Source organism: Carcharhinus amblyrhynchos, chromosome 26 (assembly GCF_965287045.1).
Source record: "Carcharhinus amblyrhynchos chromosome 26, sCarAmb.v2.hapA, whole genome shotgun sequence".
NCBI lineage: Eukaryota > Metazoa > Chordata > Chondrichthyes > Carcharhiniformes > Carcharhinidae > Carcharhinus > Carcharhinus amblyrhynchos.
Window position 1 is genome coordinate 7233787 of NC_137349.1, and position 17333 is coordinate 7251119.

The window sequence follows — 17333 nt, forward strand, 5'->3', positions numbered from 1 at the left end:
CCGGGTCGCTGGAGCCAAAGACGACTGTTGGAATTAATCCCTGCTTGATGTCAGCAGTGATGCCCCCCCGCAGTCGAGCAGTCTGCCAGCATTCGTAGTCCAGGTTCACAACCAGCAGGACCCGGTACAAGTCAGTTGCATCGGGGAAGAAGAGTAGAAACAGGGGGTGGTTTTGTGAAATTGACAGTGGTTTATATTATTACAGCAGGGTCACTGTGCCATGACACTTCATCAATAGTCCCATCTTGTTTGAATTTCAAATCTCCTGCGTCCCAGGGTGGAGCCTCTGGTCAGTCAAAATTAAACTCTGGGTGCTTAAAAACTCTTCATTGGGAATCGATTGAGAAAGGGTTCTGTTTGAATTAAGGTCACTGTTAACTGACATCAAGGTATCTTCTTAACTAATCTCAGCCGCCAGCAGGCTCAGTCTGACAGCTACCCATAAAATCAACTCACTGGGGTGTGAACAGACATGGAATATTAGTTAAATCCCTGCATCGCCCTTTACAAACCTGACCCTCTGGACGCTCTCAGTTTTTTTGGTACCAGTTCGAGGTACAAACAATTGTACAAAAGTATCAGACAGGAACAAACCAGCTGGTCCATCTAGTCTGAGCTCACAATACAGTTGTGCAGCCTCCAGTATCAGAACACAGACACTCCCTAACCACCTGGAGTCAAGTGCTCCCCTGGGAGAGGTGAAAAAAAACAGATTAAAAAACTCATTTGGTGGTGCCGGGTCTAGTTTCTACTTCACCACTCAATTAATTTAGAACAAAAACATTGCCAGCGTTCTGAAAATGATGTAAAGGTGGCACAGTGGTTGGTACTGCTGCTTCACAGCATCAGGGACATGGGTTCGATTCCCGGCTTGGGCCACTGTCTGTGTGGAGTCTGCACATTGTCCCCATGTCTGCGTGGGTTTCCTCCAAGTGCTCCGGTTTCCTCCCACACTCCAAAGACGTGCAGGTTAGGTGCATTGACCAAGCTAAATTCTCCCTCAGTGTACCCAAACAAGTGTTGGAGTGTGGCGACTAGGAGATTTTCACAGTAACTTCATTGTAGTGTTAATGTAAGCCTACTTGTGGCACCAATGACTAAATTTTAGGTGTATTTTGCACACATAGCATTCTCACACAAATAACCCCAAAGCCTTGGGAGCATGACGCCAAGCAGAATAGAGAGAGATCACTGAAAGCATAGGGGAAATGACTGAAGAGGCTTCTGAAGCTGGGTAGAGAAGTAGCAAGGGAGGCAGTTCCAAGGCATAGAGACTGGGCACAAAAATACACTCAACATTCCCAGTATAGCCTGTCCACCATGTGGAAGACAAGTCAGGAATGTGATGGAACACCCTCCACTTGCCTGGATGGGCAGAGCTCCAAGAACACTCAAGAAGCTCGACACCATCCAGGACCTCCTTGATTGATACCCTTTCCATAAGCATTCACTCCCTCCATCACTGACGCACAGTAGCAGCATTGTGTACAATCTACAAGATGCACTGCAGGAATTCACCAAGCCTTCTTAGAGACCACCTTCTAAACCCCTCACCACCACTGTCTAGAAGGACAAGAGCAGCAGATACATGGGAACACCACCAACTGGAAGTTCCCCTCCAAGCTACTCACCATCCTGACTTGGAAATAAATTCTTCCTTCACTGTCACTGGGTCAAAAGTCCTGGAACTCCCTCTCTAACAGCACTGCGGGTGTGCCTACACCTCAGAGACTGCAGCAGTTCAAGAAGGCAGCTCACCAACACCTCCTGAAGGGCAACCAGGGATGGGCAATAAATGTTGGCCCAGCCAGTGACCCTCAGATCCCATAAATGAATTTTAAAGAACTTTCCTTGTCGAGTCCATGCATAGGCACAAGTTGTATAAAGACCCAGAATTTTTCTCAAGATATTTATGGATCTTGATGCTCCTCAAGAATACAGAATCACAAAATCATAGCGTGTATGGAGGCTGTTCGGCCCATCACCGCTGTGTCAGTTCTTTAAGCTTCACAATTAGTTCCAACCACTTGTTTTTCCCCATTGCCCTAACATTGTTACTCTCCAGGTAGTTATCCAATTTGGCCACAGTTACTGCTAGACCATTAATGCAACAAATTCCCAACCATAACAACTCATTACATAAAATAAACTCTCGCCTCATTTCTGGTTCCTTTGCAAGTTACTTTAAATCGGTGTCCTCGATTCCCAATCCTTCTGTCAACTGCAAACCTATTTCTCCTTATTTGCTCCATCAAGACCGTTCTCCCTTTTAATCTTCTTTGCTCAGCTTCTCTTGACATTGCAGAGTTGTCAATGAACTTTGCTTCCAGTTAAATGACACAGTGCAAGGACCAACTGCTCCCCAGTCGGTTAGACCACCGTCACTTGTCTAAAACTCTCTCCACGCTGTCCCATCTCGGGGAAATGTCGCTCCCCCACCAGAATGAAGTTACCAGCTGGAATTCTCTGATTCCGGCAGCCACGCACCCTCTGCCATAGGTTTCCCAGCAGTGTGGCAGGAGATTCGGCTGAGTGTCAATTTCTCCGTCCTCGCTGATAGTGGTGACGTGGTGTGAACGGCCGGAGAATTCCAACCAAGGTGCTGTGGAGCGAAAATTCAACCTGCCAGAAACACTTCACTTTGGATCCCAGCAGCCAGGAAAGAGAAGACAGTGTTACGGAGGCACAGTGGTTAGCACTGCTGCCTCACAGCATCAGGGACCCGGGTTCGATTCCCGGCTTGGGTCACTGTCTGTGTGGAGTCTGCACGTTCTCCCCGTGTCTGCGTAGGTTTCCTCCGAGTGCTCCAGTTTCCTCCCACAGTCCAAAGACGTGTGGGTTAGGTTGATTGGGCATGCTAACTTGACCCTGGTATCAGGGGGATTAGCAGGGCAAATATGTGGGGTTACGGGAATAGAGCCTGGGTGGGATTGTGGTCGGTGCAGACTTGATGGGCCAAATGGCCTCCTTCTGCACTGTAGGGATTCTATGATCATGATCCCACAGCGTGAACTGGATTGAAACTAAATTCAGGGAGTCAAAGGACAGAGTGTTAACATATTGCACTATTCACAGCGTTGCACTATTAAAAGTTTGAATGAACTCTTACCAATTTTTTTTGTTTATTTTCATTACATTTTGATGGAAATATTGTAATTTAAGTAGTGAGTAAAGATGTCATCCCCGGGGTCTTATATAGGAGTTGTTGTCTATTACATCGAAAAAAAATGAATTATGAATAAAGATGGTAATTCACCTCCTGAGCCTCAACAATTGCATCATGTATATTAATCTATTAAATCATCCCTATTAAATAGTGCACCAGCATTATTCACCCAGATCCATTTCTCCCAATGCTGTCGTCAGCATTCATTGTTTAAAGAGCAGTACCTAGAATCATAGAATCTGACAGTGTAGAAGGGGCTATTCAACCCATCGAGTCTGCACTGACCACAATCCTACCCAGACCCTATCCTCATAACCCCATGCATTTACCCCAGCTAGTCCCCTCGGCACCAAGGGGTAATTTAGCATGGCCAATCGACCAACACCAGGGACCCAGGCTCAATTCCCGGCTTGAATCACTGTCTGTGAGGAGTCTGCACGTTCTCCCCCGTCTGCGTGGATTTCCTCCGGCTGCTCAGGTTTCCTCCCACATTCTGAAAGTTGTGCTGGTTAGGTGTATTGACCGAATAGGCGTCGGAATGTGGTGACTAGGGGGAATTTCACAGTAACTTCATTGCAGTGTTAATGTAAACCTTACTTGTGGCTAATAAATAAACTTTACTTTAACCTGCACATCTTTGGACTGTGGGAGGAAACTGCAGCACCCAGAAGAAATCCACGCAGACACAGGAAAAATGTGCAAACTCCACACAGACAGTGACCCAAGCCGGGAATCGAACCTAGGTCCCTGGCGCTGAGGGGCAGCATCGCTAACCACTGTGCCTCCGTGCCACCCCAAATCTCACTTGGAAGTTAAGCAAAGACACTGAACAATATTATTACAATATATTTTTTTCTTCCATCCCCAAGTTTCCTTTCCTTTGGAAGAACCAATTGTTCAGCTTAGAATGGAATTGGAATGGCAGTTCTACACTGGAACGTTTGTCAGCATCCACAATAAAAGGGGAGTATTAGCTCTGGCCCAGTTGGTAGCAGGTTCATCTCAGGAGGCGGAAGACTGTGCATACAATTCCCACCCCGGAAACCAGAGAACAAAACTCCAGCTAACACTCCGTTGTAGCACCGACGGAATCCAGCACTACTGTGGATACTGGCTAGAATTCTCCAACCTCGCCTGGGGCTGGGATTCTCCGGCCCTGCTGCGGCGAATAGAGATTCGGCTGAGCGCTAAAATCTCACCGTAGCAGGTAGCGGGGCAAGCAAGACCGGAGAATTCTGGCTTTTTACTTCTGATGTTAAACCAAGAGATGGAAACAAAAGGGCCCATTGTCACTATTTCGGAGGAGTAGGGCAGCTAATCCTGCTGTTCTGGTCAATATTTAATCCCTCACCGACATCATTAAAGCAGATATCTAGGCATCACGACATTGCTGTCGGTGAGAGTTTATCTGAGAAACTTGGCTGCGATACAACAATGACTACATTTCAAAGGAACTTCATGGGCTGTAACGTGCTTTGATATATGCTGGAATCTTGAAAGATGCTATATAAATGCAAGTTCTTCCTTCTCTATTAATCTTGGGTTGATGCGGAGCTCTCCAAATCATAGAATCCCTACAGTGCCAAAACAAGCCATTCAGCCCATCGAGTCTGTTCCAACCACAATCCCACCCAGGCCCAATTCCCATTATCCCATGTATTTACCCTACAAAGGCCGCCTGACATTAGGACCAATTTTAGCATGGCCAATCAACCTAACCCACACACCTGTGGACTGCGGGAGGAAACCGGAGCACCCGGAGGAAACCCACGCAGACATGGGGAGAACGTGCTGACTCCACAAAGACAGTGACCCGAGGCCCCAACTGAACCTGGGACCCTGGCGCTGTGAGGCAGCAGTGCCAAGCACCGTGCCACCCTATTGATTAAGGCTTCATAGGGAACAACAGCAGATGTTAGTGTTGGGAGCAGCAACATCATGGACATTTCAAAGTTCTTCACTCCTAATAAATTTCTCTGAAGTGCAGTTGTTATGAAGTGAACATGACAACCATTTTAGCACACAGCAAGGTGCAGCAAACAGCAATTAAATAATTGAACAATTAACAACTGCAACAAATTGCATCAATATAGCGGCTGGAACTTTCCAACTGTTGACGCCAGTGGCGTGATCTTCTGCTCTCGCTAACAGTGCGCCCCTGCCCAGGGTTTCCTGACAACAATCAGGTGGAGTCAATGGGAGATCCCATTAGCAACGGGGGGGACCAGAAGATCCCAGCAACTGGCCAATGGTGTGCTGCCTGTCGCCACCAGAAAGGCTCCAGGCGCAGGCCAGAGAATCTCGCCCAGAATCTTTAACAGAGTAAAACATTTCAATCCACTTCCTAGGAGCTTCATCAAACAAAATTTGACAGCTAGCCACATGAGAACATACTTAAATCATAGAATCCCTACAGTGCAGAAGAGGCTATTTGGTCCATCCAGTCCGGACATACTCTCTGATAGAGTTACTTACCCAAGCCCTTTCTCCCGCCCTATCTCATAACCTCATACATTTCCCATGGCAAAGCCCCCTAGCCTATACATCTTGGGACATTATGGGGCAATTTAGCATGGCCAATCCACCTAACCTACAGATCTTTGACTGTGGGAGGGAACTGGACAACCTGGATTCTGGCGCCGTGAGGCAGCAATGCTAACCACTTGCCAGCATGCCTCCCTGAAGACATTTAGCAAAAGAACCTGAGGTAACACATGGAAAGTATTTGTTGATTTGCAATGCATTGCCTGAAAGGGCAAGATGATTCAATTGTAGCTTTCAAAAGAAAATTGGATGAATACTTGAGGGGAAAACATTTGCAGGCTATGAGGAAAGCGCAGGGGGTCATGGGACTTACTGGGTTGCTCTTTCAAAGAGCCAGTGCTGGCAGGATGGACTGAATGGCCTTCTCAAGTGGTGCACAAGTTTATGAAGTGCATGTTTCATGTGTGAGCTGGAATTTTCCAGCCACTCATGTTCCATTACAGCTGCAAGCGAGGACAAAGAATTTGACACTCAGCCAAATCTCCATTCACTGCAGCAGGACTGGAAAATCCTGGCGGCATGAACGGCCAGAAAATTCCACCCTTAGTTTATACTCACGCGTCAGTTTGAGAATCACAAAGTGTTCCCTTATCAGAAAAGGGCAAAGGAATGAGATTGAGGCTCAAGGGTTAGCATGGCATAGGCATGATGGGCTGAATGGTCTCCCCTGCTGTCATTTGCCTGATTTTAAGTGCACTAACATGCATTACAACAATTCTATAATTATGTAACTAGTTAGATCCACAGCAAATTCAATCAGTACATAAAAGATAAAGATTGCAAGCATATTTATAATACAATGATTCTAGCATGAACAATGTAATTAGGAAATGTTAGACCTGTTTACATCTGTAAGTCAGTGTATAAAAAGAAACATGGACATTAAATTTAAGTAATGCTCTTTTCAACCATAATAAATCTTGTTGCTTTTCATTTATCACTCCATTATTGAGAACCTTATAAATAGTATAACACAAGAACATCATTTAGTTAGGTTTAATGAGTATATCATTAATGATTATTGAGCGACGTTATGCTGCCGGGCTTAGCAATTCCTCGGATCCATTTAATGGTGTCAAGATTCACTATGTGCACACAACAAAAATAAAATAAGCGAAAAGCACAATTGTTATTAAAATTAAATCCCTGTGCCTTCACCTGCTTGGATCTTTAAAGAGAAATGACGCTGGGACTCACTCTGCATGTCCCAGAATAGCACAGGCTTTAAAAAGCAAATCAGTATTCAATGCCACGGAGATAAAAGGAACCTGAAGATTCCTGTGCTTGTTTATCCGTGAGCAGTATGTCACTCACGTGAGTGTGACTCATGAGCATCACAATCTGTCAACAGCCTGTAGCCTCACTCATGCCCACATAGCTTAGCGGCAGCTGTTTACACACAGTGGGCGCCAACTAAACATGCACGCCTGATCCTTGCAGAATGGCAAAGTACCCAGGCCCTCCCCCACACCCCTGTCCCCCCCCCCTTCCACCTGCAGAACTCCAAAGAGAAAAATCATCCCCGTTTTAAATTCCCTGCACACTAAACAAGGGCTGTCCACCATTCAATTTTACCCAAGGACTTGTAGAATCGCAGGATCTACAGTGCAGGAGGCCATTTGGCCCATCGAGCCTGCACCAACAACAATCCCACCCAGGTCCTGTCCTATCCTCGTAACCCAACATATTTACCCTCCTAATCCCCCTGACATGAAGGGGCAATTTATCCTGGCCTAACCCGCCCATTTTCAGACTGTTGGAGGAAACCGGAGCACCCAGAGGAAACCCACACAGACATGGGGAAACTGTGCAATCTTCACATAGACAGTCACCAGATGCCGGAGTTGAACCCAGGTCCCTGGCACTGTGAGGCAGCCAGTGCTGCTAACCATTGTGTCGCTGCTCACTGTGGAATTGTTCCCTGCGTAAAATATATTTTCATCAAGATTTTTCTGAGAGCATTGAGAATGAGCTGTTCGACTACAGATCAACTCGATCATTAAGATGAGCAATCCAAGGTCTTTATCTTTGGAAACGTCAATACAATCAGAATCGTCAGGTAAAATCTATTCTTTCTAAAACATTTAGTTTTGTAGATTCAGCTGACTACAAAAGGGATTGTCTTCATGGAAGTGTGCTGGGGCAATTGTGGGTTATTTTGACCGCAGGCATTCCCACTGACTCTTCATTTTTTTTCACTAATGAATGGAACAAACAAAAAGGGTTTCCAAGCAGATCCACATGAAGGTGCTGCCCTCCTGAAGTAAGAAATGGCCCGCAAGAGAGGCTATCTCCACTCGACGGGAGTCTGGCAGCTTTCCCACTGACCGCAGACACCACACAGGCAAAGCACTGGAGTGGAGGGGCTTTCCTCACTGCTGCCACACATTGACTGGTGTCGATAGTGGGCAACACGGATCAGGTAGATTTTCCTTAGACCATTAACCCGAGCACAATAATTGTTGCGAGTATGAAGCAGGTTTCCTATTGTATACTCGGACTGATGCTTTGAGTCACGTTAGTAACTGAAAGGAGACTTGTTCCCCACAGCTGGAAATATCACAACAATAACTTGGATGATGCCTCCATTTTAAAACCCTCATAATTTATTCAAATCTTGGGGATGATGGAATGATGTCTAGTTCCAAAACCTGCAAAGGGCGTTTCATAGCCTCTGGGGTTCATTTATATCTGGAAATGTCCTAGAATGCTTTGTAAGAAATAAATTAGAGGACATTTTGAGAGTCCCTTCAGACACCTGAACAAAGCTTCCTGAGCTGATTCTCTACGATGGAAGGAAGGAGTTTAATCTAAAACAAAAACCCCATCACCGTTCACAGACTAGGAACTGACTTCAAGTTGGGGCAATGGTAGAAGGCAAACATTTAAGAAGCAAAACTTTGGTGATCAGAACACTGAGGTGTTTTCTCTCAGATGGGGAGTGATGAGAAATAAAAGCTTGTATTTGTATAGCACCTCTCACAACTGTGGCACAGTGGTTAGCACTGCTGCCTCACAGCTCCATGGACCTGGGTTCAATTCCCAGCTTGGGCCACTGTCTGTGTGGAGTTAGCACATTCTCCCCGTGTCTGCATGGGTTTCCTCCAGCTGCTCCAGTTTCCTCCCACAGTCCAAAAGACATACAGGTTAGGTGCAATGGCTATGCAAAATTGCTCGTTAGTGTCCTGAGATGCATAGAAAATAGGGATTAGTGGGGTAAATATGTGGGGTTACATGGATAGGGCCCAGGTGGGATTGTTGTTGGTGCAGACTTGATGGGTCGAATGGCCTCCTTCTGCATTGTAGGGTTTTGATCATTCTATGACATCTGAAGTCCCAAAGCACCTATTACACAGCTAATAAAGGACATTTGAAGTCTTGTCACTGTTGTAATTCATCACCACAGAAGTAGAGGAGGCCAAAATATTGAATGTATTCAAGAGGCAGCTAGATCTAGCAATCGGGGTGAATGGGATCAAACGTTTTGGGAAGAAAATAGGATTAGTCTATTGAGTTGGACAATCAGCCATGATCATAATGAACGGCACTTCGAAGGGCCAAATGGCCTCCTCCTGCTCCTATCTTTCTCTGTAATGTAGGAAATGTGTCAGCCATTTTATGCACAGCAAGATCCCACAAACTGCAACACAATATTGATCTGTTTTTGTGATGTCGATAGAGAGATAATACTTGGCGAGGGCACAAGGATAACTCCCTTGCTGTTCTTTGAAATAGTGTCATGGGACCTTTTGCAGCCATCTGAGAGAGCAGGCAAAGACTCAGTTTAATACCTTATCTGAAATATAGCACCTTCGACAATGCAGCACTCCCTCAGCACTGCACTGGAGTGTTACCCTTGATTGAGTTAAAAATCCATCTGGTTCACTTTAGGGAAGGAAATCTGCCATCCTTAACTGGTCTGGATTACATGTGACTCCAGAGTCAGAGTAATATGGTTAATTCTCCATTCAAGGGCAACTGGGGATGGGAAACATGCACATTCCATGAATGAATTTTTAAAAATTCCTGCTTCACAATTGCAATTGGAGATAAGTCCATCTCCGCATAGTCAGATCACCTCAACAGCAACAGATCCACCCAAGCTTCTTATATTATGTTAAAATGAAGCTGTATATAGCTCTATATTCTTCCTCTCACTTTCCTGGTTCGGTAAGGACCCACCTACACATATATACACACACACACACACACACACACACACACACACACACACACCAATATACAAACATAGACACACCCCCACACACACACCCACACAAACAGTAGATGAAGCTTTGGGCCTCTAATCTGCATAGATCATTCTGTTGATCTATTGGGGAGAGCACATTGACAGCAGAGGAGGACAATGTATTAACAACATTGGCGAGCTGTGACAGAGCAATTTGGAAATATTAAATTGTTAATCACTGTGTTAGGAGTGTTTTCAGGCAGGGCTGCTGCTAATTGGATGCTGAAAATAGATAAGGAAGATTTACATACCCCCAGGATTTCCCAAAGGTCACTCCAGCCAATGAACTATAGTCACTGCAGTAATTAGAAATCACTGGAGCCAATTTGTACACAGCAAGCTCCCATAGAACAATGACCAAATTATTATTTTAGGGGCTGAATTTTACCAGTAGGTCTGTGGATGTAGGGATGGCCTGGTCATAACATTCATCGGATGGTCTCCTCACCAAGTTCCCACCCCCGACCTCTCCATGATTTTACAGCTGGGACAGGCCTGCCCACCCCCTTGCTCAACTTGATCATTTAAGGGCTATTTTTTGCCCAACCTCAACTGTTCTTCAGTTCCCATTGTAGGACTTTCCTTTTCCTTTCCCTCCCCCACCTCTGATGGGAGAATTTCTGGGGCTGGCGGAAGGTGCCGGGAGTGTCCCTGATCAGGCCTTGGATGGACAGGCAAGGGTGGGACTGGGAGCCTTGGTCAACACCCTCCTTCCAACATTGGGCACCACCTCCCACCTTCCCCCACCCCCCCTCACCCCATTTCTATAGATGCCCCCTCCCCTATTGGTCTCTCCACCAACATCCAAAAACCACTCCCCCCATCCCCGCTCCAAACTCCCTAAGCCTGTCCTGAGACCACCCCCCCACACTTACTTGGCCCTGGATACCCAGCAGTTGGGTTTTGGGGAGCTGAGACTGGACAGTTCCCAGCCAATGAGACTGGCTCTCTGAGGTGGGACTTACACCTGACTGAGGTGCTGAAGTCCTGCCTCCAGATGAGTCATAGAGGTTTACAGCATAGAAAACAGGCCCTTCAGCCCAATTTGTCCATGCCACCCTTTTATTTTTAAACCCCTAAGCTAGTTCCAGCTTTTGTCCCATATTCCTCTATACCCATCACACCCATGTCTAAATGCTTTATAAAAGATAAAATTGTACCCGCCTCTACTACAAACTCTGGCAGCTCATTCCAGACATTCACCACTCTCTGCGAAAAAACTGCCCCGCTGGACCCTTTTGTATCTCGAGTATCTGATGGTGGCAGCCCCAAGTGTTAATTAACAACAGAGCTGCCAGTATCGGCAGTGATGAGTTTGCTGCCTACTCCTCCGTGTTAGAATGTAGCCGGTGACAACTTTGTATTGAATGTAATGAGACCAATGGGAACAAGATGCAAGGGTCAGCTGACCCAGTAAACCACGGAACCAATTAGAGTGATGTAACAGTCAGCTTACTCACGATAAATAAGGACTATGTCGAGTTGTGGGGAACTAGGAGTGGGCCAGGACAAGGCCTCATGTTTGGAGTAATGGTGTTTCTTTATTAAACCCACTCTTTGGTTTGTAGGTTTTGTAGTATTTTCTTTGGCTGCATTTTGAAGAGTTCGTTCTGAAGGAGGAACACTCCAATGGCAGGAAGGCCCTGCTGCCATCCTGAAAGTGTTGACCTAGATATTGGGTGAGGCATAAATGTTGGCAGGACTCAGGCTGAACACCTCAGCTCTTCTTCAGAATAGGGTCGTGAGATCTTTTACATTCCCGTGAGGGGCAAGTCAGGACCTCAATATTCCATCCTCTGACAAGGCAGTCAGCATTTCTCTCAATACTGCAGCCTTTTGTGTAGTGCTCACAAATAGCTGAGCTACAGCTGGGAGTTCGGTGGAGCCAGAGCAATGGGGATAATGGAGAACTCACTGAGCTTTACGATTCATTTTAGCAAGCACGATAGTGAGAGATACCTAACTAATAGGGTATCGACAAACTGTAAGCACAGGCTTTATCATTGCACTATGAAGAATACAGCCTTGCAACAATACTATATTAGGTAGGGTCTCCAATCACAAAGGAAACTTCAATCTATAGCTGTGGGATTAATAATCTGAAACTGAAAAGCTAATTGTTAATTGTCATAAGAACCCATCTGGTTCACGATTGTCCTTTAGGGAAGGAAATCTGCCATTCCTACCTGGTCTGGTCTCCATGTTGACTGTCAAGCCCCTCAGTTCAAGAGCAATTCTGGATAGGCCACCACCCACATTCCAGGACAAAAACACAACACGTCCTTTTAACATCGCAAAAACGTCCCAAATCGCTTCACACAAAGTGTGAAAATTTGAAACTGAGCAAAGCAAGGACTGGTGGCTGAATATTTGGTCAAAGAAAGTTTAAAGTTTGTTTCTTATTGTTACAAGTCGGCTTACATTAACACTGCAATGAAGTTACTGTGAAAATCCCCTAGTCGCCACACTCTGGCACCTGTTCGGGTACACTGAGGGAGAATTTAGCATGGTCAATGAACCTAACCAGTCTTTCGGACTGTGGGAGGAAACCGGAGCACCCGGAGGAAACCCATGCAGACACGGGGAGAACGTGCAGACTCCACACAGACAGCTACCCAAACCGGGAATTGAACCCAGGTCCCTGGCACTGTGAGGCAGCAGTGCTAAACACTGTGCTACATAAGGAGGTTTTAAGACGTAGGTTAATTGAGGAGAGGAACTGGGGATAATTCCCGTGCTTTTCTTCTCTTGAGCAGAAACCAGAAATTGTTTTTTGCAGCTCCAGTTTGCACCATTAACTCTGCAATCCCAGTGCATTTTGACGTTTCAGTAACCACCTGTTTTCTGAGACTGGCAATGAAAAGCAGGAATGGGGTTTGCAAAGCGGTTGATAAGTATTCATACCCCATTATCCCATATGCAGCATCCCAGTCCACAAATTAGCAAGCCACTAACAGAATTAAATTCTGCCAGAAATCTAACCTGGTTAAATATGTTTGAAAAAGCAGTTAAAAGCAACATACAAAAGGAACGTTCAAAAAACAGTTACAAAGCACAGTTTCCACCACCTTTGGAATCATTACAAAGATCTTCACAAACAACAAGCTGCTTTGAAAGGCAACCCAACTGCTCTATTGGATTTGCCAGGTCTTTTAAGCATAGCAAGATCCCACAAACAGCGCTGAAACACAAAGCTGGTTTATTTAGATACTCCGGTCCTATCAATGTTGAGGAGGACACCAGGCGGATTGCCCGCGTGCGCTCTTTCTACAACAACCAGAACAGATAGATGGTTCCTTGCTTTAATGTCTTCTCTGAAGGATGGAATGGTGACAGTACAGCACTCCCTCAGTACCGCACTGAAGTGTCATTCCAGATTATCAACTCAATTGCTAAATTGGGGTTCTCAAACTTATTTTCTCATTGCAAAAACAAAGAGAAGCTAGTGGAGGCCAAAAACCTTTAAAAAATATTTGAATGAGCACTTGAATTTTTGTAACATTCATGGATAGGGAACAAGTGCAAAAAAAATGGGATTGTACACCTTTAGTGGTAGTTCTTATCAGTATAGACTTGATAGGCTAGAAGGTCTATTTTGCGCTATATGACTCTATGACACCTGTAACCTATTACTTTGTCCAAACATCACATATCACTGTGTACAATCAGTGATTTTGGGATTACAATGACTAATAAGAACATAATAAATAGGAGCCAAGGCTGGCCATTCAGCCCCTTCAGCCTACTGCCCCATTCAATAGGATCACGACCAATATGATCTTGGCTCAGCTCCACTTTCCTGCTCGTTCCCCATGACTGCCCTATTGTTCAAAAAGCTATGTGACCATCTCAGCCTAGTCCATATTGGGTGACTCCAACTGCACAGCTCTCCAGGGGTGAGAATTCCAATGATGCACAAACTCACGGAGAGGAAATATCCCACCAACATCCCCATCTTAAATGGTTACATCAGAAAAATGTCTACATCAACAGCAAAATTGAGATTGTATTGCTTGCAATGGAGAGAATGTATTGGACTATGGGGACCTAGATCCAACCATCCACTGACCAGGAGTTAGAGTCAAAATCAAACCACAAACGAGGAAGGAGACTGGTCCTTTTATTTTTGTGCATATGACACTAAATTGGTCTCAAATTGGTGGCACTGAAAAGTTGCAAATGCCAATAAAAAAGCAAAAGCAGTTGGCCTCAAAACAGCCCTTTAATCATAATCTCCTGCAGTTACCCAGACTAAAATTATCCCTAAGGGACATCTACTTTACATTAATTACAATGGAGCCTCCAGGAAAATACATATTCAAGCCACACTTGGCTGTAAACAAGTGATGGAGCTGGTTAAGGTCTGTTAACCTACAAGCTGCTTCACAAAAAAAAAGGAGTGTCAGAATCCGGTTTAGACAGCAAAACAAACAAATGGCAACAAAAGAAACGAGAAATAATATAAATCTATTCAACAGCGCGCCACACTTACCCCGGGCAATGTCTTCTGCTCATGTAATGCATTCTGCGCCTTGACAGCAGATTCTCTTGCACAGTATGTAAGGAAGGCACAGCCTGGAGGAATAGAAATATGGTATGAAAAAAAAACAAACTAGAATTTCATTCCCTACGACTGTGATTATAAAAACACATGAAAAGGAGAGATCACTAGGCCCATTCATTAGAAGGTGAAACCTCCTGTGACCCTTTGCCTTCTTCCGCACATCTGCACTCCTAAATCCTCGGAGAGGCAAAAGCAACCTCATCACAGGATTCTGGGAATTTTGTCCCCATTAGGGTACCAGATCAGAAACCCTAAGGTATCTTATGAAGCCAGACTAGATCCCAAGAATTTTTCTATTTTGACATTAGTTTGAGGATAGAATGTTTTACTCCAGGCACGATTCTAATAACAAACCAGGGAGCTTTTATCAAAACACATGTTATTTAACAGTTTAACTATAACAAATGAATTAGCCTAACTATTACCAAGTGAACAATGCTTAAACATGACAAGATATAATTCTTAACTACTAATCTATTACTATTTGTTCCAATTAAGTAAAATTTCTCTTATAGACTTAAGCCTCTCTTTATAAATAGTGAGCAGAACACAGTGATATATGCTTGTGACTCGGGTTAACAGTCCTAGAGCTCTGAGAAAACATCTGGAGAGAGCCCTTGGCGGGGGGGGGGGTGGGAAAGAGTGAGAGGGGGGGAGGAAGAGATAGAGACAGAGAGAGACTGGTTTCTTCTGGCAGGTCCAGGCAGCAACTGTTTGTACTTTAAAATGAAAATGAAACTGGTCTTTTCTGCAAGATTAGCTTCTTTCATAAATCACATGACCATCCATCAACCTAATCAAAATTTACATGACTCGGCATATCCAAAATCCTAAGAGAACCTAAATAAACAAAAGATCCATTAACTTTACAAAGTAACATATTCCTAGCTAAAATCAGTTATTGTTCTGCTCTCAGCATTTGAGCTGCATGGGTTCCCAGACAAATTGACTCCTGTAACAAAACACTCCCTCTTAAAGCAATCCCACCTTACATGAAATATATCAAAATAACACAGTATCATCACAGTGCCTAACTCCCTAAAGCAATGAGGCATACTCCAGGATGCTACCATTAGCTTCCATCACTTAGCTTACTTTAATTAATCAAACATCCACTCCCCGATCTTTATTTCAGAAATATAATGACAAATAGGATCAGAACAATCATACCCATCTACCTCTATCTCAACTGCAACAGAGTTCCAAAGAATGTTGATTTTCTTTATTTAAAGGAAACAAAAAAAAACTCCAGACTTTTCCACCCAGGAATTTCACAATTCCATGTATTTCACAGTCTTAGAAAGCTCACTCGGCTGATCCCGGGTACAGAGGGATTTCCTTTGAGGAGAGGATGAGCAGATTGGGCCTGTACTCAGAGTTTTGAAGAATGAGACATAACCTTATAGAGACATGTAGGATTCTCAGCAGATTTGACAGAGCGGATGCGAGGAGGTTGTTTCTCCTTGTGGGAGAATCTTGGACCAGAGGACATAATCTTAGAGTGAAGCACAGTAAAAAGTCTCACAGCACCAGATTAAAGTCCAACAGGTTTATTTGGTAGCACGAACTTTGAGTGCTGCTCTTTCATCAGATGAGTGGGTATGAGTGGACGAATCCATTCACCTGACGAAGGGGTGGTGCTCCGAAAGCTCGTGCTACCAAATAAACCTATTGGACTTTAACCTGGGGTTGTGAAACTTTTTACTGTGCCCACCCCAGTCCAACGCTGGCATCTCCACATCATTCACGAGAGAAACGAGGAGGATTTTTTTTCTCTTAGAGTATAGAATCTGTGGAATTCATTAGTACAAAGGGCTATAGAGACATCTCAACACTGAGACAGATTTGTAATCAGTAGGGGCATCAAGGGTTATGGGGATAAGCTGGGAAAGTGGAGCTGAGGATTATCAGATCAGATCAATCATGATTTCATTGAATGGTGGAACTGACTCAATGGGCTGAATGGCCTGCTCCTGGTCTGATATATTCTGCACATTGCACTTGAGTCATCTAGAAAACTACAGGTGTCCAAAAACAACATCCCCCACATTTCCCTCTCTGTATCAGTTGACTTTGTTATGATCACAGTGAGCATAGTGAAGAAATCAGGCCCCAGAGCAAAACCTGCTTTGATAGATCCTCCCTTTTTTTAAAGAAACCATGGGGGAAAGTTATTGAACAAATTCACATGAATCTGCTAGTGAAATTTTAATACAAAGAATAAAATATTTATTTAAAAAATAAAAATCGATTATATTACACTAGACAAGAAGGTTTAAAATGATCTCAATACATTCGCAAGAGAGATGATTCAAATTCCTTCTATTCCTCTATCACAGCAATATCATTACAGACATTTAAACCAGTGAAGCATTACCAGTCACTTAACACTAAGGCTTCTCGCTTGAGACTGGCACAGTTGCATACAATTTTCTTCCGGTGAACTCCTGAACATTTTCACCCGACTTGTACCTCTCTCCAACACACCCCAGACCATATTTGAAACTTGGTGTTTTTTTTTCCCAACTACAGAGAGTTCCTAAACTCAGTCTTCAAGAAGCACCTCTGCTAAACTGATCACTTTACTGAGTCCAATAACTGCTTATTCAGTTAACTACAGTCCCAATAGCCCTGTCTTTCTGAAACCTTTAGTGATCCAAACCCCCAGGCATCAAGGTTCATAAGCAAAACATTAACAAAGAGTGGCACAATGGTTAGCACTGCTGTCTCACAGCGGCAGAGACCCGGGTTCGATTCCAGCCTCTGGTCACTGTCTATGTGGAGTTTGCACATTGTCCCTGTGTCTGCAT

General features: G+C 44.5%; 1 protein-coding gene across 3 annotated transcripts in view; it reads right to left on the minus strand.

Annotated features, from left to right (window-relative positions):
* LOC145358793 (CUGBP Elav-like family member 4) overlaps window positions 1–17333 on the minus strand; it is a 484168-nt gene that overhangs the window by 430439 nt on the left and 36396 nt on the right. For all 3 annotated transcript variants that reach the window (XM_080213087.1, XM_080213088.1, XM_080213086.1), the window contains exon 2: window positions 14452–14534. In XM_080213087.1, coding sequence (XP_080069213.1) covers window positions 14452–14534 — 83 coding nt within the window. The remainder of the gene's footprint in view (window positions 1–14451; window positions 14535–17333) is intronic.